Source organism: Sus scrofa, chromosome 1 (genome assembly GCF_054392235.1).
Source record: "Sus scrofa isolate SSC_HxYL_T2T_F1_AM1 chromosome 1, Sscrofa_HxYL_maternal_Yorkshire_Landrace_v2.0, whole genome shotgun sequence".
NCBI classification, from domain to species: Eukaryota; Metazoa; Chordata; class Mammalia; order Artiodactyla; family Suidae; genus Sus; species Sus scrofa.
In genome coordinates this window covers 180,270,904-180,297,267 of record NC_139383.1, presented here as the reverse complement: position 1 = coordinate 180,297,267, position 26,364 = coordinate 180,270,904, and the positions used below count along the sequence as shown (strand labels likewise).

Below are 26,364 nucleotides of genomic sequence, written 5' to 3'. Positions count from 1 at the left end.
TTTTGTTTTTGTTTTTTTACAGTGTCCATTTCTTTTCTGAGATTTCTTATCTGTTAATTCATAAGATCATCTTATACTTGAAATCATTGAACATTGATAGCAATTTTAATGTCCTTTTATGCTGATTCCACAAGTGAGCAATGTTGGGATCTGATGCTGTCGAAATGGGATTGAGAACAGCTTCATTTTCTAATCTCAGCCATCAGTGCTATTAAACATTTATTAGTTGCTATTAAAAAATCACTACACAGAGGGAAATAAGGAAGTCAAATGATATGCATAAAAGAGACTCCCTGTTGTGTTTGCAAGGAAGATACTTCAAAAAAGAGAAGAAAATTCCCTGGGAGAACTTTACAGTTTAGAAGAATTTAAGAACATGAACCCAATAAACAGTAGCACAAATTTAGGCAATGAAATATCAGAATGATGTTGAAGAGATTTTGAGCTACTGTAACAGGCAGAGACATAAATCAACACTTATGTGATCTCAATAAATAAACATAGCTGAAAATTAAATAATTATAATATTAAGGAAATGCCTGAGATGATTATGTTCAATGTGCAGAAAAAAAATGAATATGGAGAAGAGAAAATGATAATTTATCATAGGAATAATAATTGATGTCCATGACTTGGGAACTGAATAAATGAAACAAAAACAATGCATTCAAATATATAGGAAAATAAAGTTTTTCAAAGTTCTACTGAAATTTTTGATCACATGTCGTATATTTTTCCCACAACAGTTTTTATGTGGATAGAGGCATATGTCTTCACTTTTCTTGGATATATACTAAGGAGTGAAATTGTTGGGTCATATGGTAACTTGTTTAATTTTTTGTTGAACTGCTACACTTTTCCAAAGTGACTATCACTTCACATTGAGCAATGTATACAAGGTTCCAATATTTACGTGTCCTTGCCAGCACTATCTATCTTTTTTATCATAGTCATGCTGGAGGGAATGAGTGTGATCCCACTGTAGTTTTGATTTCATTTCTCTGATGACTAATGATGTTAAGCATCTAGCATTTTTTTTTTTTCGTATTCTTATTATCTATTTGCCTGTAGTTTTTGGAAAAATACCTATCCAAACCCTTTATTCATTTTAAAACTGAGTTGTCTTTTGTATTACTCAGCTGTAAGAGTTCTTTTATATTCTGGATTCAAGTTTCTTATCAGATATTTGAATTGACATTTTCTACCATTCTGTGTGTTGTCTTCACTTTCTTGATAGAGTGTTCTTTGAAACACAAAAGTTTTAGATATTGATCATGTCTACTTTATTAATTTTTTTCTTTGGTTGCTTGTGCTTTTAGTGTCATATCTGGGTAACCTTTGCCTAATCTGATGTAAGAAATATTTAGTCCTCCATCTTAAGAGTTTTATACTTCCAGCGTTTGCACTTTGGTCTTTGATCCAACTTCATTCTTTTCCATGTGGATGTCTAGTTTTCCTAGTTTTTGTTGAAAGTTGAAAATATTATACTTTTCCCATTGAATTGTCTTGGCACCTTTGTCAAAATTTAGTTGATCATAAACTTAGAGGTTAATTTCTGTACTTGCAGTTCCTTTCCATTGACCTATTTGTCTGTCTTTATGGTGGTAATGTACTGTCTCAGTTACCATACCTTTGTAGTAAGTTTTGAATTAAGAAGTATAAGTCCTCCAACTGTGTTTTCTTTTTCAACATTGTTTCGGCTATTCAAGGTCCTTTGCATTTCCATATTAATTTTAGGATCAGCTTATTCATTTCAGTTAAAAAAAAACCAGGCAGTTGGAATTTTAATAGAGATTGCATTGATCTGTAGATGAATTTGGAATTTAGAATTGCCATCTAAACAATATTAAGTTTTCCAGTCCATGAGCACGAAGGGCTTTCCATTTATTTAGGTTTTCTTTAATTTCTTTAATGATGCTTTGTAGTTTTTAGTAGACATTTTATATTTTTTGTTAAATTTATTCCTTTTGTATTTTTTGATGCTATTATTAATGAAATTTCTTAATTTCATTTTCTCATTGTTTATTGCTATTGTATAGAAATAAAGTTGAATTTTGAATATTGATCTAAAAATTTTATAATTTTGATGAGCTCATTTAATAGTCCAAAAATATTTTTGTGAATTAGTTAGGATTTTCCTCATACAAAATTGTTACCCCAAATAGAGATACATTTACTGTTTTATATATAGTTGTTTGTATCTGTTAAGCCCATAATATGCTCTAGGTCCATCCACATTGCTGCAAATGGTAGTATTTCATTCTTTTATATATCTGAGTAATATGCCATTGTATATATGCACTACATCTTCTTGAGCTACTTGTCTGTTGATGGGCACTTGGGCTACTTCCATGTCTTGGCTATTGTAAATTGTAAATGAAGGGGTACATGTCTTTTTAATTGGTGTTCTTTGGTTGTTGTTGTTGTTGTTGTTTTTAATGTATACCTAGGATATTGAATTGCTGGATCATATGGTAGTTCTGTTTTATTTTTCTTAGGGCCGCACCTGCAGCATGTGAAAGTTCCCAGGCTAGAGGTTGAATTTGAGCTACAGCTGCTGGCCTACACCACAGCCACAGCAATGTGGAATCCGAGCCACATCTGCGACCTATACCACAGCTAACAGCAATGCCGGATCCCTGACCCACTGATTGAGGCCAGGAATCCTCATGGATACTAGTCGGATTTGTTTCCACTGTGCCGCAATGGGAACTCCAGTGTTCGATTTTAAATTTTTTGAGTCACCTTCACAGTGTTTTCCACAGTGGCAGTACCAGTTTACATTTCCAACAGTGTACGAGAGTTCCTTTTTTCCACATTCTTGCAGATATTTGTTATTTTTTTGATGATACCTCTCATTCTGACCAGTGCGAGGTAATATCTTATTGTGGTTTTGATTTGTACTTCCCTGATGATTAGCAACATTGACCATCTTTTCATGTGCTCTTAGCCATCTCCATGTCTTCATTGGAAAAGTACTTACTCAAGTCTTCTGGCCATTTTTTTGAGTAGATTGTTTAAAAAATATTCTTAATTTATGGAGTTCTCTGGTGGCTGAGTTAATTTCAGGATCTGGCATTGTCACTGCTATGGCTCTGGTTGCTAATGTAAATAGGTTTGATCCCTGGCCCTGGGATCTTCTACGTATTGTGGGTACAGCCAAAAAAAAGGTTGTTAATTCTTGAGGAAGCCATTCGCCATCTTTGATTTTCAGTGTCTCTCTATGTGAGATTAATCGATCTCTAAAATCTATAATTTATGTCAGCAGTATATCTGTTGCTGAAAAATGATGTAAAGAAATCATTAGGAAATTTTTAAATATTAAATTAAGAAATGAGCTTGTGTACTTTTAGACCTTCAGCCCAGTTACCCTTATATTTCCTGATGGTATGTAAATGAGAGAAGAAATTAAAGAATTTATTATTAAATTTCCTAAATGATTTCATTGTTGACTAAGTCAGATTTATAAATAACAGTCATAGGACTTGGTTTATGTTATTATTTAGACATTTCTGACATGTTTAGCAAATATTTACATTTGAAGTATATTAATTTCATTTGTTCTTAGAAAAATTGTTTTATGTTTAATTTCTTTTGACATTGATTGAATTTTTTTGCTTTCTATATACTAGGTATAACTCGGAAAAATCCCAGAACACCTCTTTCTGATCTCCAGGGCATGAATACTCTAAATGAAAAAAACCAACAGTAAGTATGTTTGGCTTATGTTTCCAAGGAAGTATAAGAAAAATAACTACAATTCTTTTTTTTTCCGTTTTTTAAAATTGAAGTGTAGTTGATTTACAATGTTGTGTTAATTTCTGCTGTACAGCAAAATGACTCAGTTATGCTCACACACATACACACTTTTTTAAATATTCTTTTCTGTTATTACTTATCTTAGGATATTGAATATAGTTCCCTGTGCTGTACAGTAGGCCTCACTGTTTATACCTTCCATATGTCGTAGTTGTATCTACTAACCCCAAACTCCTATTCTATCCCTTCTCCACCTTCTTCCCCCTTGGCAATCGCAAGTCTGTTCTCTTTGTGTCTGAGTCCATTTTTGTTTTGTAGATAGGTTCATTTGTGTCATATTTGTGTCATATTGTGTCATATTTTATATTACACATGTAAGTGATATCATAAGGTATTTTTCTTTTTCTTTTTGACTTAGGCTTAGTATGATGATCTCTAGGTTCCATTTATGTTGTTGCATATGGCATTGTTTCATTCTTTTTAAAGGCCGAGTAGTATTCCATTATATATATGTACATCTTCTTTCTTCTTTATCCATTCCTCTCTCAGTGGACATTTAGGTTGTTTCCATGTCTTGCCTATTGTAAATAGTGCTGCTACGAACATAGCGGTGCATGTATCTTTTTTTTTTCCTCTTGTTTTATTATTTAATTTTTTTCTACTGTACAGCATGAGGACCAAGTTCCTCTTACATGTATACATTTTTCCCCCACCCTTTCTTCTGTTGCAATATAAGTATCAAGACATATTTCTCAATGCTACTCAGCAGGATCTCCTTGTAAATCCATTCCAAGTTGTATCCAATAACCCCAAGCTCCAGATCCCTCCCACCTCCTCCCTCCCCGCCTAGGCAGCCACAAGTCTATTCTCCAAGTCCATGATTTTCTTTTCTGAGGAGATGTTCATTTGTGCTGGATATTAGATTCCAGTTATAAGTGATATCATATGGTATTTGTCTTTGTCTTTCTGGCTCATTTCACTCAGTATGAGAGTCTCTAGTTCCATCCATGTTGCTGCAAATGGCATTATGTCGTTCTTTTTTATGGCCAAGTAGTATTCCATCGTGTATATATACCACATCTTCCTAATCCAATCCTCTGTCGATGGACATTTGGGTTATTTCCATGTCTTGGCTATTGTGAATAGTGCTGCAATGAACATGCGGGTGCATGTGTCTCTTTTAAGTAGAGTTTTGTCCGGATGTATGCCCAAGAGTGGGATTGCGGGGTCATATGGAAGTTCTATGTATAGATTTCTAAGGTATCTCCAAACTGTTCTCCATAGTGGCTGTACCAGTTTACATTCCCACCAACAGTGCAGGAGGGTTCCCTTTTCTCCACAGCCCCTCCAGCACTTGTTATTTGTGGACTTATTAATGATGGCCATTCTGACTGGTGTGAGGTGGTATCTCATGGTAGTTTTGATTTGCATTTCTCTTATAATCAGCGATGTTGAGCATTTTTTCATGTGCTTGCTGGCCATCTGTATATCTTCCTTGGAGAACAGTCTATTCAGGCCTTTTGCTCATTTTCCCATTGATTGATTGGCTTTTTTGCTGTTGAGTTGTATAAGTTGCTTATATATTCTAGAGATTAAGCCCTTATCCGTTGCATCATTTGAAACTATTTTCTCCCATTCTGAAAGTTGTCTTTTTGTTTTCTTTTGGGTTTCCTTTGCTGTGCAGAAGCTTTTCAGTTTGATGAGGTCCCATGGGTTTATTTTTGCTCTAATTTCTATTGCTTTGGGAGACTGAGCTGAGAAAATATTCTTGATGTTGATGTCAGAGAGTGTTTTGCCTATGTTTTCTTCTAGGAGTTGGATGGTGTCCTGTCGTATATTTAAGTCTTTCAGCCATTTGGAGTTTATTTTTGTGCATGGTGTGAGGGTGTGTTCTAGTTTCATTGCTTTGCATGCAGCTGTCCAGGTTTCCCAGCAATGCTTGCTGAATAGACGTTCTTGTTCCCATTTTATGTTCTTGCCTCCCTTGTCAAAGATTAATTGACCATAGGTGTCAGGGTTTATTTCTGGGTTGTCTATTCTGTTCCATTGGTCTGTCTGTCTGTTTTGATACCAGTACCACACTGTTTTGATGACTGTGGCTTTGTAGTATTTCTTGAAGTCTGGGAGAGTTTCGCCCCCTGCTTGGTTTTTGTTTCTCAGGATTGCTTTGGTGATTCTGGGTCTTCTGTTGTTCCATATAAATGTTTGGATTGTTTTTTCTAGTTCTGTGAAAAACGTCGTGGGTAATTTGATAGGGATTGCATCGAATCTGTAGATTGCTTTGGGTAAGCATGGCCATTTTTACAATATTGATTTTTCTAATCCATGAACATGGAATATCTTTCCATTTCTTTACATCTTCTTTGATTTCTTTGATTAAAGTTTTATAGTTCTCGGCATATAAGTCCTTTACCTCCTTGGTCAGGTGTATTCCGAGGTATTTGATTTTGTGAGGTGCAAGTTTAAAAGATATTGTATTTTCGTATTCCTTTTCTGACATTTCATTGCTGGTATACAGAAATGCGACTGACTTCTGAATGTTAATCTTATATCCTGCTACTTTGCTGAATTTATTAATCAGTTCAAGTAGTTTTTGGGTTGAGTCCTTAGGGTTTTCTATGTATAGTATCATGTCATCTGCATACAGTGACAGTTTGATCTCTTCTCTTCCTATATGGATGCCTTTTATTTCTTTCATTTGTCTAAGTGCTATGGCTAGGACTTCCAAAACTATGTTGAAGAGCAGTGGTGAGAGTGGGCATCCCTGTCTTGTTCCAGATTTGAGTGAGAAGGCTTTCAGTTTTTCCCCATTGAGGATTATATTTGCTGTGGGTTTATCATAAATGACTTTGATTATATTCACGAATGTTCCCTCTATACCCACTTTGGCAAGAGTTTTGATCATGAATGGATGTTGGACTTTGTCAAATGTTGTTTCTGCATCTATGGAGATGATCTCATAGTTTTTGACTTTCTCATTTGTTAATGTGGTGCATGATGTTGGTTGATTTGCGTATGTTGAACCATCCTTGTGAACCTGGGATGAACCCTACCTGGTCATGGTGTATGATCTTTTTGATATGTTGTTGGATTTGGTTGGCTAAGATTTTGTTGAGAATTTTTGCATCTATATTCATCAAAGATATTGGCTGATAGTTTTCTTTTTTGATGGTATCTTTGGTTTTGGAATTAGGGTGATGATGGCATCATAGAATGTCTTTGGGAGTGTTCCTTCTTCAACCTTTTGAAAAAGTTTATGGAGAATGGGCACCATCCTTTTTATATGTTTGATAGAATTCGCCTGTGAAGCCATCTGGCCCTGGACTTTTATTTCTAGGGAGTGTTTTTATGACATCTTCAATTTCATTTCTATTGATCAGTCTGTTCACTTGGTCTCTTTTTTCTTCATTCAGTTTTGGCAGGCTGTGAGATTGTAGAAAATTGTCCATTTCTTCCAGATTGTCAAATTTGTTGGCATAGAGTTGTTCATAGTATTCTCTTATGGTTTTTTGTATTTCTGCAATATCCGTTGTGATTTCTCCTTTTTCTTTTCTGATTTTGTTCATTTAGGTTCTTTCTCTCTTCTTAGTGAGTCTAGCTAGGAGTTTGTCAATTTCGTTTACCTTTTCAAAGAACCAGCTCTTGGTTTTAATAATTTTCTCTATTTTTTGAATCTCTATTTCATTGATTTCTTCTTTGGTCTTTATAATTTCCTTCCTTCTGCTGACTTTAGATCTTTTTTGTTCTTTTTCTAATTTGTTTAGGTGGAGGGTTAAGTTGTCAATTTGAGATCTTCTTTTTTGAGGAAAGCCTGTATCGCTGTGAATTTCCCTCTGAGCACTGCTTTTGCGGCCTCCCATAGATTTTGAGAGGTTATGTCTTCATTATTGTTTGTCTCAACGTATTTTTTAATTTCCTTCTTGATTTCCTCATTGACCCATTTGTTTTTTAGTAGCATGTTGTTTAGTCTCCATGTAGTAAGTTTTTTTCTCATTTCTTTTCCTGTGGTTGATTTCTAGTTTCATACCATTGTGGTCAGAGAAAATATTTGAAATAATTTCTATACTTTTAAATTTGTTGTTAGCTTTGTGTCCTAATATTTGGTCGATTCTTGAGAATGTTCCATGCACACTTGAGAAGAATGTGTAGTCTGATTTTTTTGGATGTAGTGTCATGAAGATGTCAATTAAGTCTCTATTGTTTCCTTTAGGATGTCTGTTGCTTTATTTGTTTTCTGTCTAGAGGATCTGTCCACTCGTGTGAGTAGGATATTAAAGTCTCCTACTATGATTGTATTCCCATCAGTTTCTCCTTTTATGTCTGTTAATATTTGTTGTATATATCTGGGTGCTCCTGTATTTGGGGCATATATGTCGACGATAGTAATATCCTCTTCTTGGATGGATCCCTTAATCATTAAATAGTGTCCTTCTTTGTCTTTCTTTATGTCTTTTGCTTTAAAATCTATTTTTTCTGATATGAGTATTGCAACTCCTGCTTTCTTGTCATGTCTATTGGCATGAAATATTTTTTCCCACCCCTTCACTTTCAATCTATATGTGTCCTTTGTCCTAAGGTGAGTTTCTTGTAGGCAGCAGATTGAAGGTTTTTGCTTTTTTATCCACTCAGGCACTCTGTGTCTCTTGATTGGAGCATTCAGTCCATTGACATTTAAGATGATAATTGATAGATGATTATTTATTGCCATTTTAAACCTCGTGTTTCAGTTGATTCTATGGTTCTCCATTCTTTATTTTTTTGGTTGGATGGTCTCCGATTATTTCCTGTTTCTGTTTGAGTGTTTTGTTTTTCATTTTTTGCAAATGCAATGTTTGGTTTTGGTTTGTGGGTGCCCTGTTTTTTAAGTATGCTAACCCGTTCCTATAATCGTGTGTTTTAGCCTAATGGTCTTATAGGTTCAAATCCTTCATTACTATACTAAAATTAAGAAGAGAAACAAACAAACAAAAAAAATTTTTTTAACAAAGATTCTATTAATTTCCTTACTTCCTTTGCCCACATTTTATGATTTTGATGACTTTTTTTCTTTTTAATTTTATTTTGTTTTAAACATGTTCATGATTGTATGCTGGCTTATTTGAGTGACTGCTCTCTGATTGTGGTTTCCTCAATCATCCTTTCTTTTTGGTTTAGAGAAGTCCTTTCAATATTTCTTCTAGCCTGGGTTTTGTATTGCTGTATTCTTTTAGCTTTTGTTTGTTGGAAAAATTTTTTATTTCCCCTTCTATTTTAAATGATATTCTTGCTAGATAGAGTATTCTAGGTTGCATATTTTTTCCTTTTAGCACTTTAAATATCTCTTGCCATTCCCTCCTGGCCTGTAGAGTTTCTGTAGAGAAATCAGCTGATAACCTTATGGGGGTTCCCTTACAGGTAACATTCTGCTTTTTTCTTGCTGCCTTTAGGATCCTCTCTTTATCATTAACTTTTGCCATTTTTATTATAATGTGTCTTGGGTTCAACTTGTTTGGGGCCCTCTGTGCTTCCTGTATCTTAAACTCAGTATCCTTTAGATTTGGAAAGTTTCCAGCAATAATTTCTTCAAAAATATTTTCCATCCCCTTATCTTTTTCTACTCCTTCTGGAATTCCCATTATGTGTAGATTGGCCTGCTTTATATTATCCCATAGGTCTCATATATGTATCTTTTTAAATTATATTTTGGTTTGTTATATGCCCAGGAGTGCAATTGCTGGGTCATATGGTAGTTCTGTTTTTAGTTTTTTGAGGAACATTCTTACTGTTTTCCACAGTGGCTACACTATGGAAAATTACATTCCCACCGATAATTTAGGAGGGTTCCTTTTTCTCCATGCCCTCTTCAGCATTTATTATTTGTAGACTTTTTAATGATGGACATTCTGACCCATATGTTGTGATACCTATTGTAGTTTTGATGTGCATTTCTCTAATCATTAGCAGTGTTAAGCATCTTTTCATGTGCCTATTGACCATCTATATATTTTCTTTGGAGAAATGTCTGTTTAGGTCTTCTCATTTTTTGATTGGGTTGTTTGTTTTTTGTTGTTGATTTAGAGTTCTTATTAATCATTTTTGTGGCTTTAGAAATGTAAAGAAAATCAGGCCCAGGGTTTTTTCTAAATTTCTTAAAGCTTTTAAAAATGATGTAATGTTAATTGGGTTAAAGTTAGAACTATTAAGAGTTAATTAGCTAAGATTGCCTCTGGTATAATGGTTGTACTCTTTAAAAAAAAAAAAAAAACGGTTTCCCCAGAATAATTAAAAATGAACACATATGTAATCATTTGAGACTTTTCTTGCGTTTCATGTCCTTTGCAAAAGTTGTGGGTATTCTGCTTCTTTCCAGTAAGAACTGGAAAGTAGTAAGTAATAACTTAGTAAGTAGGTAAGTAATAACTGAGTAGTTTTATTTATTTCAAACCATATGGTACCTTTTCTTAATGAGTATGATAACCAAAGCTTATCTTTTACAATTTCAATGAAGTATTCTTGAGTAAAATTTGAACATAAAAAATATAATTATTTTTCTGAGTTTGCAAGTGAACTTCCTTTTTCCTTTACACATACTATTTTACAAAGATTGTACTTTAAATGAGCAAAAGAGCATTGTTTAGTGTCTAGAGGCTACTGTGCACCTTTTAAATATCATCAGGATGCTCCTGGTAAGACACTAAGATTAGGATGGTCCATCATTTAAAATTAAAGTATAACTTCATTGATCAGTTTTTTCAATTTGAGAAACTATGGATTTCTTTCTTTTTTTTTTTGCTTTTTAGGGCTGCACTCGAGGCATATGGAGGTTCCCAGGATAGGGGTCGAATCGGAGCTACAGCTGCCAGCCTACACCACAGCCACAGCAACATCAGATCTGGGCCTTGTCTGTGACCTACAGCAACACCAGATCCTTAGCCCACTGAGCAAGGCGAGGGATTGAACCCTCAACCTCATGGTTCCTAGATGGATTCATTTCTGCTGTGTCACAACAGGAACTCCTATTATGGCTTTCTAGTGTATATTGTCACTTATCTGCACCATAGCTTTTTTATTACTCTCTATAGCTTATTATAAGAAGTGTAGTTCACTATTTTTGCCTGAAATAGCTGTTATAGCCCAAAAACCCAACTTCAACTATACTTATCTTTAATGCCAAACTGAACTATATATATCTTTATAGTGTATCCATTTTGTTTTCTTAACAGTGATGCTTGGCTGGTGATGAAAATCACTGGTGTATGTGCATGCTAGATTTTACCCAAGAACAGATTAGATCATTAATCTGATGATCTATGTACCTTTTAATCTATTATTATTATCATTATTATTATAATCTATTATTTCTATCTATTGGCAATATTCTCACCCTGGCAATTAGCAATGCCCTAATTTAAGGAACTTATTTTCTTGATTTAGGTAAAAAAGGAACTGTGACTTGCAGCATTTCCCAAAGCAATTTAATGGTCATAACTCTCTTAATTCTTAATTTCTGTTTCTTTATACTTTCTATTTTTGATGCTTAAAGTTATTTATATGGGCTTCTGTTTTGTATTTATCAGTTGGGATAGTCCTGTATTTTGGTTTAAGATTGATTGATCATGGAGTTCCTGTCATGGTGCTGCAGAAACAAATCCAACTAGGAACCATGAGGTTGTAGGTTTGATCCCTGGCCTTGCTCAGTGGGTTAAGGATCTGGCGTTGCTGTGAGCTGTGGTGTATGTCGAAGATGTGGCTTGGATCTGGCATTGCTGTAGCTGTGGTGTAGGCCGGCAGCTGTAGCTCCTATTGGACCCCTAGCCTGGGAACCTCCATATGCTGTGGGTGCGGCCCTAAAAAAAAAAGACAAAAAGACAAAAAAAAAAAAAAGATTGATTGGTCTTGCTCAAACAGTTAGCTGAATTTAGACACTCATAGAGTAACAAACTAATTCTGTAAAGAAGTGTGTATAAGCTTGTTTATGAGATCCTTCTTCACAGAGTAATTGATCACATCAGCTTGATTATTTTCATTTGTATGCAATAAAGAAAGATATGTGGCATTGATGAAATGTTATCAGGAAGAGACCAACTAGCAGCCTTGACGAGACAGATACTTCTGCTTGCATTTATTTGTATTGTGAATTTATTTTAGAGAAAATTGGTGAGATGGAGAAGATAGAATAAAAGATACTTAAAAACCATGGGGAGTTCCTGTCGTGGCTCAGTGGTTAACGAATCCGACTAGGAACCATGAGGTTGCGGGTTCGATCCCTGGCCTTGCTCAGTGGGTTAAGGATCTGGCATTGCTGTGAGCTGTGGTGTAGGTCACAGACGGGGCTCACATCCCGTGTTGCTGTGGCTCTGGCGTAGGCTGGCGGCTGCAGCTCCGATTAGACCCCTAGCCTGGGAACCTCCATATGCCACAGGAGTGGCCCTAGAAAAGGCAAAAAGACCAAAAAGAAAAAAAAAGATACTTAAAAAATGAAATCAACCATGAAATCATTAGCTTGTATCTACTCGGTGGAGTCTTAATCCTCCCCATGGAATATTCCTAATAATTGACTCTTAATGAAATAGAATATCCAATTTGGTGGTGATCTAGGACTAAGAATTGATGTAGTCTGTGTAAAAACAAGGAAATGCAAATAGTAAAAACTATTTTTAGCCAGTGCAAATATTCTCCAAGTGAGAGATAAAACTTGCATTAACATGAAGTGGGCAGTTTTTTGGTAAGAGGGTATAAACTGGAATCAAATGTCTTTTTATCAAAATATTTGAAAAAAGTACAGAACCTCTAATCATATATCATGAAGCAAAGATGGTAAATGCGCTATACAGGCCACTGAATTGACTCTAAATATGAGTAACTAAAAAGGCTACATTGGTAGCTAAACATGTATTCCTAGGTGGAAAAGCTCTTGTGAATAGTTGTAGAGCAGAATGTGTGAAGATAAAATATGATATCCTATATTGGGATAACATGCCTTTGGAAACTTATTACCTAGGAAGAAATGGGTGTTTATCATCAGAATTTATTGTTGACAAGTACATAATGAATTTTGTACATTGTGGAAATATATGGTAGATTTTATAGTGAAATGGTGTCTGTTGTACTGTCATGCTAGTTCCAGGGCATTAAGGTAGTAGAATTAAGTCTCACTAAAACTCCTGATTGTGGTACCATTTTTAAGGACTTTGGATATATTGATAATCATATATTTGAGGATTGGGATAAACTTATCCTCTAACAGTTGACTATGTAGCATGTGTGGATCCTAATTTCTGTTCCTAATATAACTAAAAACTCACTATCTAAAGCATTATTTTTGTTTAAATTTAACTTTTTGTCTTGATCTGGGCAAATGTCTACTTACCATCCAAGACATTATATTATAAAATGCAACGTAATAACAAAAATAAATACTTTTTTGAAGGATAAGTCAATTTATTACTAGAGGTTTAGAAGAAGTTTTCGTTTTAGCACAGTTTATAAAAATGGTTGGATTTCAGGATTATCTTAAAATCAATATGACTTGATGTCGCATAAAACAGTTTGCAGTGATTTCTCATATGTTACAGGTAGATAAATCTCATGGCCTTTGTTCATGTCTTAGTATGTATTTTGTTTATTGGAAAAATTGCTGTGAGCTGTGGTGTAGGTCTCAGACACAGCTCAGATCTGGCATTGCTGCAGCTATGGCGTAGGCCAGAAGCTGTAGCTCTGATTGGACCCCTAGCCAGGGAACTTCCATGTGTCACAAGTGTGCAGCCCTAAAAAAAAAGCAAAAAAAAAAAAATTATTTTAATATATATTCTTAATCATATCAATGTTTTACCTGAAATCGTCCTTTCTCGTTTTCATTAAAAGTCAAAAACTCTTCCTCTCTGACTTGATTTCCTGCCATTCTTCCCCGGCTTTCTCCAGGTCAGCCTTGCTGATTTAATATATCTCAGACTCATCAACAACATTCCTGCCTCTGGTACTTTGTATTTTCTTTTCTTTCTGCATAGGTGCTCTTCTTCCAAATAACTGCTTGGTTTGCTTTTTTTTTTTTTTTTTTTTTTTTTAAATCTCTATTTAAATGGAATCTTAGCAATGAGGCCTCCCTTGACCCTATTTAAAAAAACTAGCATCCTGGCATTTTTAATCCTTCTTCCCTGTTTAAAATTTCTCCTTAGCACCTGTCATCTGCATATAATATATTTCCTTTTCTTTTTTTTGTTTTTTGTTTTGTCTTTTAGGGCCGCACCTATGGCATATGAAAGTTCCCAGGCTAGGGGTTGAATCCGAGCTATAGCTGCCAGCCTACACCACAGCCACAGCAATACCAGGTCCGAGCCACTGTGTCTGCAACCTACACCACAGCTCACGGCAATGCCGAATCCTTAACCCACTGAGTGAGGCCGGTGTAGAACCTATATCTTCATGGATGCTAGTCAGGTTCATAAGCCCCTGAGCCGCAATGGGAACTCCTGTATTTTCTTATGTGTTTAATGTTTGTCTCCTTCCACTGGGATTTTAGCCTCATGAAGGTAGAGATTTTTTTTTTGTTAATTGGAATATGCCTACTGCTAGAAAATAATTGGTACTAGTTGGTGCTCAAATATTTTTGAATGAATAAATGAGCATATTCTATTATGCTTTCATTGGTATTATGTTTTTAATTTTCAGGGGATATTTGTTATTTATTTTGTTTTCTTAGTGTTTATTTTTTATAGTGTCTCGTTCTTATTTTATAGATAGAATGTTTTCTCTCTTCTCTCTAAAGTTATTAATGATCACTTTTTGAAACTTTTTTTTTTCTTACTTTTTTATCTTCTTCAAGATTTTTATGTCGTGATTGTTTTGGTCAATGTGTTTCATGCTAGGTACTCAGATGTCTACTGAGCCTGGGTTGACTGTTCCTATTTTGAATTGAGATACTGAAAATATAATTGGAATCTCTGATTAATTGATTGTGTTGTCAATCTCTGAAACATATCAATATCTTTGTGTCTTTCCTCTTGGGCTGATCACATTCCACACAAAAGTTTATTTTCATTTTCTGCCTGGAGGATATAGTCCCAGCTGCCAGCATTCAAGAGCTGACTGTGTCAGAGGACTGAGAATCTGTGTTCTCAATATTTCCTTTGACTTCTGTGTAGTACACCCATCCTCAGTTGTGCCTGGCGCTTTCCACAGACTTTCTCTTTCATCCTCTTTCTTAGGTAAACCAGGGAAGGTCAGCAGGCTGCATGGAGTTCTAAATGCTTCTTAAACTGGGAGCTTTCAACTAGTGCTCCTGTTTTTAACCCATCATTCCCACCAGTCCAGAGGTACCCAGTATCACCAACTCTGGAGCCTTTTGGGAGTTCTGAAGAGTAAATAGGGATGCTTTTCAGCTTTCCCCTCAGTCAGTTAAGATTTCTTTCTCAAGCTTACTATTGAGAAAGAAGTTTGCTTTCTATATTCATCTGCTTTCCATTGTTAAAAAATATATTACTGTTATTTCTTAGTATAGTCACTTTATTCTTAAGTGTTTATTCCTGTATAAATTGTTTTATTAATGCCTTTATGGGTTTTTGGAGGAATCCAAATATATGTCCTATTTGCTGTCTTACATGGAAAGCCCTCTATGAACTCTTTATGTTATCATCACTGATAGTTTTATCTGTTTTGTTCATTCCTACATCTCCAGTGTCTGGAGTAGTGCCCGGTCCATGGAAGGAGCATAGTAACTTGATGGATGTGTATGTAGTGAGTGTATGAGTAAGATGTCCCAGGAGGAAGTTAAATATTCAATAGAATGGGACTGCCTGTTAGGATTGTAAATTCCTTTTAGTTCTAAAATCCAGCAGAGACAAAGCCATGACATTATAATATATTATATAATTTGTTGTTTGTTAAGTGGTATATTTAAAGGTATTGGCTATACGATGTGTTCATCGACATGTACATTTTGAATGTGAATGTGCTCAATTCCATAGAAATTTTTTGTTCTGAAAGAGTAAAAGTTTAGCCCAAATTGATTGATTATCTCTCTGATAATACCATTTCCTGCTGGTTTAGCATTTTTTCTAAATTTTAACTTTAAAGTTCTATTTTACTTTTTAAAGCAGTTTATAGAGTGTTAGAGATGTCTCAATTAAATCAAATTATACTGCATTTAATTTTTACAGTGAAACATTTGATATTACATGGAATGGCAGAACTGGGATTCGCCAGAGCAGACTATCAAGTAGCACCACCTTGCTTGATAAAGATGGAATATTTGCAAATTCAGCTAGCAGCAAACTCTTGGAGAGAGCACATGGAATTCTCACGTTAGTATTGATCTATAAAGTGGATTGCTTTTTTATGATTGATATAAAATTTCTGGCTGAAATAAGAGAAGTGATCATGAAACATTATTTTCATGAGTAGAATTTTGAAGAGGAACAAGACAAAAATAGAATTTAGAGCTGTTATAGTCTCATATATTGTAAAGCTGGTATTTTTTGTTTGTTTTCATGTCACCAAGAGAATCATGATTGAATATACTCATTATGGAGATGATTCTTTCTTGCTCTTAAACAGACCCTCCATCCAGAGAGAAAAAACGGTTAGCTCTTTTTAGGATTCCCAGCTTTAACTCTAGTTCTCCTTTAATTCCTAACCAATTGGGCAGGGAAATCCCTTATGAAATGGTGACTGGGACCATATACAGTTGATCCCTCAACAGTGCATGGGTTAGAGGTGCCAACCTGCACAGTTGAAAATCTGCACATCACCTTTAGCTCTCCATATTCACTGTCCCTTGGTATGTGTGATTCTGCATCCACAGATTCAGTGAACCTCACATTGAGTAGCACCATTGTAGTTACTGTTGAAAACATTCTTTGTATAAGTTGAAACCTGCAATGTTCAAGGGGCACCTGTATAGTGATGTATAACATTTGTTGAAATCTGCCGTTCCTCCTTACCTGATCTAGGACTGGTTTGAGGACATAGATGTAAACATGCATGGTGGACTAGTAAAAAGTTCGTAGCTACCTATATCAACATAATTTCAAATTCTTCCAAAATATATTTTTTGACCCCTAGCTAGAAATGTGACTGAATTGGATTCCCTAATTCCTAAGTCACTGCTTAACAGTGTTAATAGGCTCAATATATATGCATATCTTGCTATACTCTAAAATTGTAAATTAACTTATTTAATCCTCATAGCAATTCTATAAGGTAGTTAGTATTATCATCCTTATTTTACATCATTACATAATGAGACCAAGTCTTAGAGAGATTAAATTCATATTTTAGTAAATGATAGTGTTTAGATTCAAGTTCCGGGTCTTTCTGATTCCACAGCCCATGTCCATAAGCACTGGGCTTTATTCCCTTTATGTAGCTATTAAAAAAAGATTGGACATAAGTGTGATATTGAATTATGAATAAGGACAAAAGGTGCAGAAGAAAATTTTTAATTTCAAAAAATGGAAGATCATAAGTTTTGGTAAAAAGTACATTTTAAAAACTCATGATTAGGCATCTATTTAAGTTTTAAAATGACGGAAACAAAGCCCTGTAGGTCTAAGAATGCAGAGCCCTATTAACATCCAAAAGAAAATGAAACTTTAAGTGTTCAATATTATACTATTGATCCATGAAGTTTAAACCTGTTTGTACTTCTGTTACAGAGCAGACATCTCTTTCCTTCGCTTATCCTTCCTTTCCAAAGGTGCCTGCTTAGTTAAATTAAACAGTGTTTTCATTGAGAAGATCTATAGCTTGGAAATGGGGGAAAAAAATCTAGTGTTTTGGTAGAGACTTTGAAATCATTCATCTCTACAGTAGTTTTTTTCTAATGTACAATTTGTCTCTATAGGAGAAACAAAAATTTCAAACTCAAGCCTGGCCTTCCAAAGGTGAGTATTATGAAAAAAATTTTCCTTTAGTGTCCCCATTTCATAATTACTTTTTAATTATTCATACAAGCAATTTTTATAAATTAAAAACAAGAATAACTTATTTGTACCCAAAATAGATGTTATTGTATACATTCATTTGATTCCATTTTAGAAATAATGCTGGATGTTATGAAATGGCCAGGCTTAATGGTTCGGGTAAATATTTGTGATATATCCCATTTTCTAGTGTTAGAAAAGCTTCGAAATATAAATGCAAATTTATGTTAAGTAATTTTAGGCAATTACTCAACGTAAATGCATAATATCTTTTCATTTCTCCTTGAGTCAGGTTAAGATAAAATCTCAATTTTATCTGATTTAAAAATAATTTCTAAGTAGTGCTTACCTAACTCTCATCATCATTAGCATTAGTTAGCCAAGTTTTTCTGTAAAGGTACAGCCAGGCTTTCAGGCCCATCTGGTCTGTGTTATAATTACTTGCTGCTATTGTAGCATAAATACAGCTATAGACAATACGTAACTGAATGTGACTGTATTCCAGTAAAACTTTATTTATGGACACTGAAATTTGAATTTCATGTAATTTTTCACGTCATTATTTATTATTTAATTTTTTTCAAATATAGATACCATATAAAAACAGTAGGAAGAAGGATTTGGCCCAGGGGTTGTAATTTGCCTACTCTGACCTATATTTCAAAATATTTGTCAAGTTTACTAAAGAAAGAAAAACCTTACTGAGTGTTTCTTTCTCTTGGGCCCTCCCAAAGAAGGAATCCTGTCACTTGTAACTTTGTTAATGACCATAATTCCAAAATTTAAAAAGAACTGAAAAAGAACTATTATTTCCCATGATTCTCTAGTTCAATAAACAAGAAAATGAATCTGTCTTCAATTTTTCCTTCTATTTAAGTCGTCTTACATTTCCAGAGAAAATTTAGTGCACTGCTGATGTGGTCTCTGGTAGTGGTAAATATTGTTTTAAACAACAAACCATAAAGAAAATTTATGTAAGTGGTTTGTAATTATGTTCTTATGGAAAGGTTTGATATAGAGAAAAGAGAAGGAGACCGTATTTGTTGTCAGACATCTTTATCATTCATTTTTCTTTTTTTCCTTCACTGTCTCTTTAGCCTTTTAGTGTTTTGGATGCCACCTCTAGGCCTAGTATTTGTACTATTCTTTTTACTCTCCTCTAGTTCTTAACATCTTAAACTTCACATGACAGCCAACAAAAATATGTTGGATACATCTGAAGTAAATAATTCCATTCAGTCATCAATCACAGGAACGTCATCTATTTATCAGTCTTTTAAAATTTAATGTGGGAGTCCCTGCTGTGGCTCAGTGGGTTAATGATCCATCTTGTCTCTGTGGAGGTGTGGGTTCAATTCCCAGCCTGGTGCAGTGGGTTAAGGATCCAGCATTGCTGCAGCTGTGGTGTAGGTTGCAGCTCTGGTTCAGATTGCATCCCTGGCCCAGGAGGCTTCCGTATGTAGCCAAAAAGAAAAAAAAAGAAAGAAAGTAAATGTGTCTAATTTTTTGTTTATTTGAATGTGTGTCTTATATATCCAAATACATATGTCAGAGAGGCAACATAATCTATGAGAGTATAGTTTGGAGTCAAACTGACCTACATTCAAAGGTGGATCTGCTACTTGCTTTCTGATTTTTGGAGTAAGTTTTCTAACTTGTCTTAACCTGTCTCTTCATTTGTTATGTGAGGGATAATATTTGTTAGGATGGTAGGTAAGTATTTGGTGTGTGCCTGTTTAGTATTCAATAAATAATAAGTATTTTCTACTTATTTGCTACCAGAATATTAGAGCTAAATTTTTGGTTTATCTGTGTACATACATTTATGAGGGATATGTGATCTGTTTAGTAACCTCACTCTTCCTCTTACTTTCCTACCCTTATTAAATGCCTCATTTTTTCTAATTATATTTAATGAATATTTTGCTAGTTTATTTGTCTGTTTCAAACCAAGGCAAAACATATTAATGAAATTAAAGTGGTAGATCCTATATCCTCATTGACCATGGTCACTAATTGATTAAAATGTTTCTGTTGCATTAAGTTAGGTTTATATGTGGAAGAATGCCAAGAAGTATAGATACCCTGAGCTTTTTTTCTTTGGATTTTTTTTTTAAAATCTGCCGCCGCATTCTGACTCTGCTGTGTGAATCATTATTGTCCACATCCTTACAACTTTTACAGCTACTGGAAATAAGACTCAGTCATCTGTATTAAGGGCACCTCTAGAGCCTCATTTTATTAATGTAGGTAGGATTTAGAATGCTTTATTTTTTATTATAATTCCGAATATTTAAACACAGGCACATATTTAACACATATAACCTTCAACAACCCTTAGCCCTCTATTAATATAATTCTGTTTTAATAGTACTTTCCTTTTCTTACTCCTTGAAACCATCTCTTCTATTAAATATACCTTTCTAATATGATCTATCTTTACATTTTCAGTCTTTGACTGACAGTTCCTCTGTTGTACATTTCCACTTTGACACCTGTTCATCTCTCAGACTGGATGCCTAAAGTGACTTTAGTGTATCAGTCCCCTGTCGAATTTTTATAGTCACTCAGGCTCAAACCTTGAAGTTAATTTTATTATCCATTGGTTCTCTTGAACAACATGAGCAGTGTTTTCTTAATTTTTGTGTCTATAGCACCTTGCACAGCAAGCAGTAACTAATTATTTAAAAGAGAATGAACTGACTAATCTGAAAAAACTGAACAATGAAGATGGAATTAAGAGAGAAATAAAGTACATGATGAACAGAAGACCTAAGAAAGGAATAAACTCTGTACCTCTTTTCTGCTAGATCTTGGGCCCACATTTCAGTTCTTGCTTTCTGCAATTTCATGCTGGGCTATTAAAGCTGTCCTTTAACAGGATTTCTCTCTCTCTTACCTCCTTAGCCTCTTGTCCTCCACTTTGTTCTGCTCTCCCTTGTCTCTTCTTTCTTTCTTGCCGTGTTTTATCTTCTTTGTAAATCTTAATAACCCTCAGGTTATCATTTATTTTTTAATATCCTTGTAGTTTGTTTCCTGGTCTTTGAATGCAGTGTATTCCTAACACTTAGAACAGGTGAATTTTATAGACAGAAGTTTGGTCTCCAATTGCTGAGAAAACATTATTCAAAAATCATTAGTTCCTAATCATTCATTCATTCATCCAAACTAATATCTATTGAGTATGAAATTCCAGGCACTATAGGCATTGGAGGTGCAGGGATAAACAATCTAGTCAAAGTTCTTGCTTTCTCATAATGATTCCTCTAGAGAAAAAGAAAAATATACATAAATAAATGAAAAGATGATTTAGATGATACTCAGAAAAGATGCAAAGAAGAAAATGAATTAACATTTTACTGACTTAGAGGTAGGCTAATTTGAAGGTGTTTAAGAAATAACTTTGAGAAAATTTGAGTATCTAAGCTACAAGTTGAATTCCAAGAAAAATGAAGCCATGTAGCTATAGAATATTCCTAGCAAATGAAAAAATCAGAAAGACCTTTATGTAAGAATGAAAGTGGATTTTTTTTTGGTTTGTTTGCTTTATTTTTTCAATTAAATTCCTTGAAGGCAAGGACTTCAAGTTTAAAGAAAATTATTTGTATTTTCCGCAGTCCAAATGATACTTTTTTACATAGTGACATTTGGTAATTAATTTTACCATTTTTGTAGATACAGTTTATAAAATGAAAGCATTTCCAAAGTCTTCTCAGAAGTATCTCAAATCTTCGGGGGGAAAAATAATTTTAGGCTTTGTTGCTAGTTTGTTTTTACTTATGGATAAACCACAAAATTCTTCTAAATGAGTCTTGACCAGTAAGTAAAATTACTTTTTTCTTAATATATAGTGAATCTTTTGTGAGAATTCAGAAATAAACTAAAAACCATCAGAATTCAACACACACACCATTTTGCCTTTATATTTTTGTTTTGCATGGATTTTTTGACAATAGTATTTGCAAATATTTTTCCATGTCAGTAAATACAGTTTTACAATATTTTGGGAGCTGTATAGTATTCAGTTGCGTGGGTGAAGCATAGTTTATGAAGAAAATTCCATATAATTACTTATCCCTGTTTTTCAGAATTTTTCACCATTTTTTAAAGTACATTGTCAGAAATAACATTCAGATCTCTCCTTAGATAAATACCTAGACTGAAATTGCTTATCAGGAATGTTATAATGATTTGCATTTTTAAGAACAGTGCATAAATATGCCTATTTCACTATATCCTCATGTATACTGAGTTTTTTAAATCATTCTTTACTATATTTGCCAATCTGATGTGCAGAAAACCTTCTTAAAAGATTTCTTTGATTAAAAGTGGGATTCATTGTCTTTTGTTGTTGTTGTTGCTATTTCTTGGGCCGCTCCCGCGGCATATGGAGGTTCCCAGGCTAGGGGTTTAATCGGAGCTGTAGCCACCGGCCCACGCCAGAGCCACAGCAACGCGGGATCCGAGCTGCGTCTGCAACCTACACCACAGCTCACGGCAACGCCGCATCGTTAACCCACTGAGCAAGGGCAGGGACCGAACCCGCAACCTCATGGTTCCTAGTCGGATTCGTTAACCATTGCACCACAACGGGAACTCCGGGATTCATTGTCAATATGTTACTTTTTTATATTTTGAGAGTTATCTGTTAGGTCTTATGCTTATTTATTATCATGGGATTTTTTTTTGAGGATTTCTTTTTTTTTGTTGTTTTTTTTTGTTTTTTTGTTTTTTTGTCTTTTTGCCATTTCTTGGGCCGCTTCCACGGCATATGGAGGTTCCCAGGCTAGGGGTCTAGTCGGAGCTGTAGCCACCGGCCTACACCAGAGCCACAGCAACTCTGGATCCGAGCCGAGTCTGCAGCCTACACCACAGCTCACGGCAACGCCAGATCCTTAACCCACTGAGCAAGGCCAGGGATCGAACCCACAACCTCATGGTTCTTAGTCGGATTCGTTAACCACTGCACCATGACGGGAACTCCCTGAGGATTTCTTTAACAGTTCTTATACAGAGATTAAGACTTTGTCATTATTGGAAATATTTTTTAGGGGGACTTGTTTAAATATGTATTGTACTTATTGCCACTTGAAAGTTTTTATTTTTTAATATTTATGTTGTCAAAATTAGTATTTTTGAGTCTTTTAAATTTGACATGCTTGTAACTCAATTCTCTGCTTCTCATACAATAAAACTTCTACTTTTTGATTAACATTATACAGTTGCACATCTTTATAGATATATTCTCTTGACAGACTCACTGACATAAATTAGTAGGATTTTAAAAATTGATTAGTGGTTGGATAAAAAGAGCTCCAAAATATTTTATTACTATCCTGTCAAATATTCTTTAGTTGCTTTGTTGGTGTAGCTCCTATCTTATTATTAAGATTAATAACTAGGACATCAGGATGAGGGTTGATAGAGACTATGTATTCTTTTTTCTGTATACGTGTGCCTGGCTTACCTACTATATAGCCCTGGGATTAAATTTATTGCTCTAGGAGTCAGGAGTCAGTTGCAGATAACAAATCACTAGATATTTTTAAGTAGAAAGGGACTTAAAGAGGTGCTTACAAAAATGTTCAAAAGCCTTAGAGTTTCAGAGTATTAAAACAACAGCAGAATTGATCTCAGCTGTAATCAGGAAGCTAGGAGATGATGTGTTTGTGGGAGAAGGTGAGCGTGACATCCTACTCCTCTGTCATCTTGATCCTTCTCCCCCGAACTAGGAAATGAGGAAACCACCACCATTGCTGCTCCTCCCAGCCACATACCACCTGTGGTGTAATCCGGGAATGAGAAAGAATCTGTACAACCATTGGCTTTGGGGCTAAAGTGCTTTTACTAGAGTTGCAGTGACAACATAAATGCTCTGCACTCTGACTTTAAAAACTCACAAAAGTACTGCCTGAACACTGGGGCCATAGAAAACCAAAGTACTTTTGTGTGTGTTTGCCAGCAGAAACAAGCTATTAATTAGCTGAAGCCTCTGCCTCAATTAGACCCTCCCAGTTTCACATGTGGGAATTTAGTTGATGAACTTAAATCACATCCAGAACCTGTGATGCAGGTGAGTTTGGGAAATACAGTTTCTTTTTAGCTGGTATGCTTCTATAGGAAAGCAGAAGGAGGGTAAATGGATGCTGAGTATTAATCTCCCATATTCACCACAGTCATTACGTGGGAATAATGAAAATTGACTTACATTTTTGTTTTTCCTATTCTTAGATCAATTTACGTGAAGAATCTGATTTTTCCCCCTTCTTTTTAGCATTTGCTAGAGGTGAAGTCTTTAAAGCACCTGACAAGACTGACCCTACAGGATCGAATTACCAAGTCTCTTCTTCATTTGCACAAGAAGAAGAAACCTCCCAGCATCAGTGCCCAGTTTCAGGTTATTTCCTGTTTTACTTTTTTTTTTTTCCCTTTTCACTTTTAACAAAGAGGAATCATTTTCATTCAGATTGACATTATTAAGGTCAAAGTGTTCTGCAAGGTACCCAAATGGAATATGACTCATGGGACTAAAAAGCTATGCTATAATGGTCAGTTTGGATAGAAGTACTGAAGATGAAAGAAAAGTCAGCTGCTTTTCTTTTTCATCCCTGTATCTCTGCATAGTGCATATCCCAAAGAGTAATTCATTATATATTTTTTTGCATCTTTTTGTCTTTTCAGGGCTGCACCGCGGCATATGGAGATTGCCAGGCTAGGGGTCGAATCAGAGCTGTAGCTGCTGGCCTACACCACAGACACAGCAATGCGGGATCCAAGCTGAGTCTGCAACCTACACCACAGCTCAGGGCAACGCCGAATCCTTAACCCACTGAGCAAGGCCAGGGATTGAACCTGCAACCTCATGGTTCCTAGTTGGATTCGTTAACCACTGAGCCATGACAGGAATTCCTCCCATTATTTTTAATATGAGGAGAAAAGCACAGAAAATTAACTCCCCAGATATGGTCACTGTTAACACAGTGATGTACATTTTAATACATATCTATTTAAACCTCATTCTGCTGCCATCAACATTGAACTAAATGGAATTGTAGGCTTTTTTCTTCTTTATTTTAGTTTTATATGCATTGAAATCCAATTCTTTTTATTGTGACTAGGCATTTAGGAATAAATATAACCAATATAAATTAACCAAATAACTTCCAGAAATACTTGAAGAAATGCTTTTCCAATTGTTTATTCCTTTTCTCAAATTATCCCAAACATTTTACTCATTTGCTAGATATTTATGAAAATGAGCTGAAAATCTGAAGGGTAGTGATGATGCTTTACATAATTTTACCCTATCTCATGCTTTTGTCACTGAAGCAATGTTCACTGTTAACTAAAAACTTCATTATTTGCTGATAGCTGTATTTCTATATGTGATCACTTTTTTGAATGCTCCTTTTTAATCCTGGATATCTGAATGTAAAATATCTACTGGCATATCACTGGATATAGTCTTATTTGATTTATAGTATTTATAAGCATAGTCCTTTGAACTGTAGGCTAGGAATGTCATTTTATTTTAGACAATTTTTACCATAGGCCTGGAGAAAATTTTGATTCTATAAAAGCTACTTGGTCAAATGGTTTTTCTTTAAAAAAAAAAAAAAAAACAAGATTGAAGAGCCAGATAACTTATTATGTGCTAATAAAGTTAAAGAAAGTCAATTAAATATATAATGGAGGCTCTGCCATGAATTTAAAAAAATCCTTCTTAATTCATAATGCTATAGGTTAATGGTATTGGTTTATTAAAAAGAGAGAGAGATGTTGCTTGGCCAAGTCTATCTATACCTTGATGTTGTCTTCACATTCTCATAGTTTAGCTGTTCACTTAGAAATGCAAAGACAAATGGGTTACAGGGGAAAAAATCTTGCTGATTGATAAACTATAAACAGTATCAAAGTTTATTAGTGTACAATAAGAAATAAGAATCATAGGCAGACTTGTTATCATTGTTACTTCATGATCACATTTCCCCCTGAATAGCAGACCAACGTGGGAAGCCAAATTTCGAAGGAAAGGTAACTTGGTGAGCTTGGTAACTGAAAAAGAAGCATTCATCTTATAATGAAGGGTAGAACCATTAAGCTGTTAAGTGTCCTTTGTTTTGTTACCTTGGATCTGGTACAGGTGACTATGTTCCAAACTCAGTCTTTAATCTGAACAGTATACATTATAGCTACTGTAATAAAAACTGAGTTATAATTACAGTCCTATCCTGTCCCTTAAAATCACCCAAATTCAGGAATTTTGGATATTTTCAAATTGTTTTCAAGTATTGTATTTAACATTTGGAAGAGTCATCTGTAATGTTTCTAATACATTGTTAAATATAAAGGTAATGAGTTAATTTTTGATTGTTTAGAAAATACAGAGAACAAAAACAAATGACAGTCATTTACCATCCAGAGATAATCACCAGTGTACTGTATTTTCCAGATTCTTTACTAAATACTTATACAGTCTATTTTTCCTCCAATTCTGTAAGATAAATACTGTCATTCTTATTGTACAGGTAAGGAAATTATAAGTGATGGAGCTAGATGGCACCCAGGTAGCTTTGACTTCATGCCCTTCTTAGGAAAGAATGTTTATAGAATTCATGAAGGGTTAACTGATACAAGACTTGCCCTTCTGCTATAAACAACTAGAAAACTGGACAAGAGATAAGAATCAAATGTTTTTAGATATTAG

General features: G+C 34.7%; 2 protein-coding genes and 1 long non-coding RNA gene across 52 annotated transcripts in view; all 3 read left to right on the top strand.

Annotated features, from left to right (window-relative positions):
• Window positions 1-26,364, top strand: part of LOC146406890 (uncharacterized) — a 994,549-nt gene that overhangs the window by 314,048 nt on the left and 654,137 nt on the right. The window lies entirely within an intron of this gene.
• The window catches only part of LOC100627175 (GRAM domain containing 2-like), a 464,606-nt gene that overhangs the window by 185,252 nt on the left and 252,990 nt on the right, over window positions 1-26,364 (top strand). The gene's annotated exons all lie outside the window — the stretch shown is intronic.
• Window positions 1-26,364, top strand: part of MYO9A (myosin IXA) — a 226,668-nt gene that overhangs the window by 110,192 nt on the left and 90,112 nt on the right. For all 50 annotated transcript variants that reach the window (XM_084979663.1, XM_084979645.1, XM_084979706.1 and 47 more), the window contains 4 exons: window positions 3,633-3,708; window positions 15,894-16,037; window positions 17,579-17,618; window positions 23,932-24,054. In XM_084979663.1, the coding sequence (XP_084835789.1) occupies window positions 3,633-3,708; window positions 15,894-16,037; window positions 17,579-17,618; window positions 23,932-24,054 (383 nt within the window). The remainder of the gene's footprint in view (window positions 1-3,632; window positions 3,709-15,893; window positions 16,038-17,578; window positions 17,619-23,931; window positions 24,055-26,364) is intronic.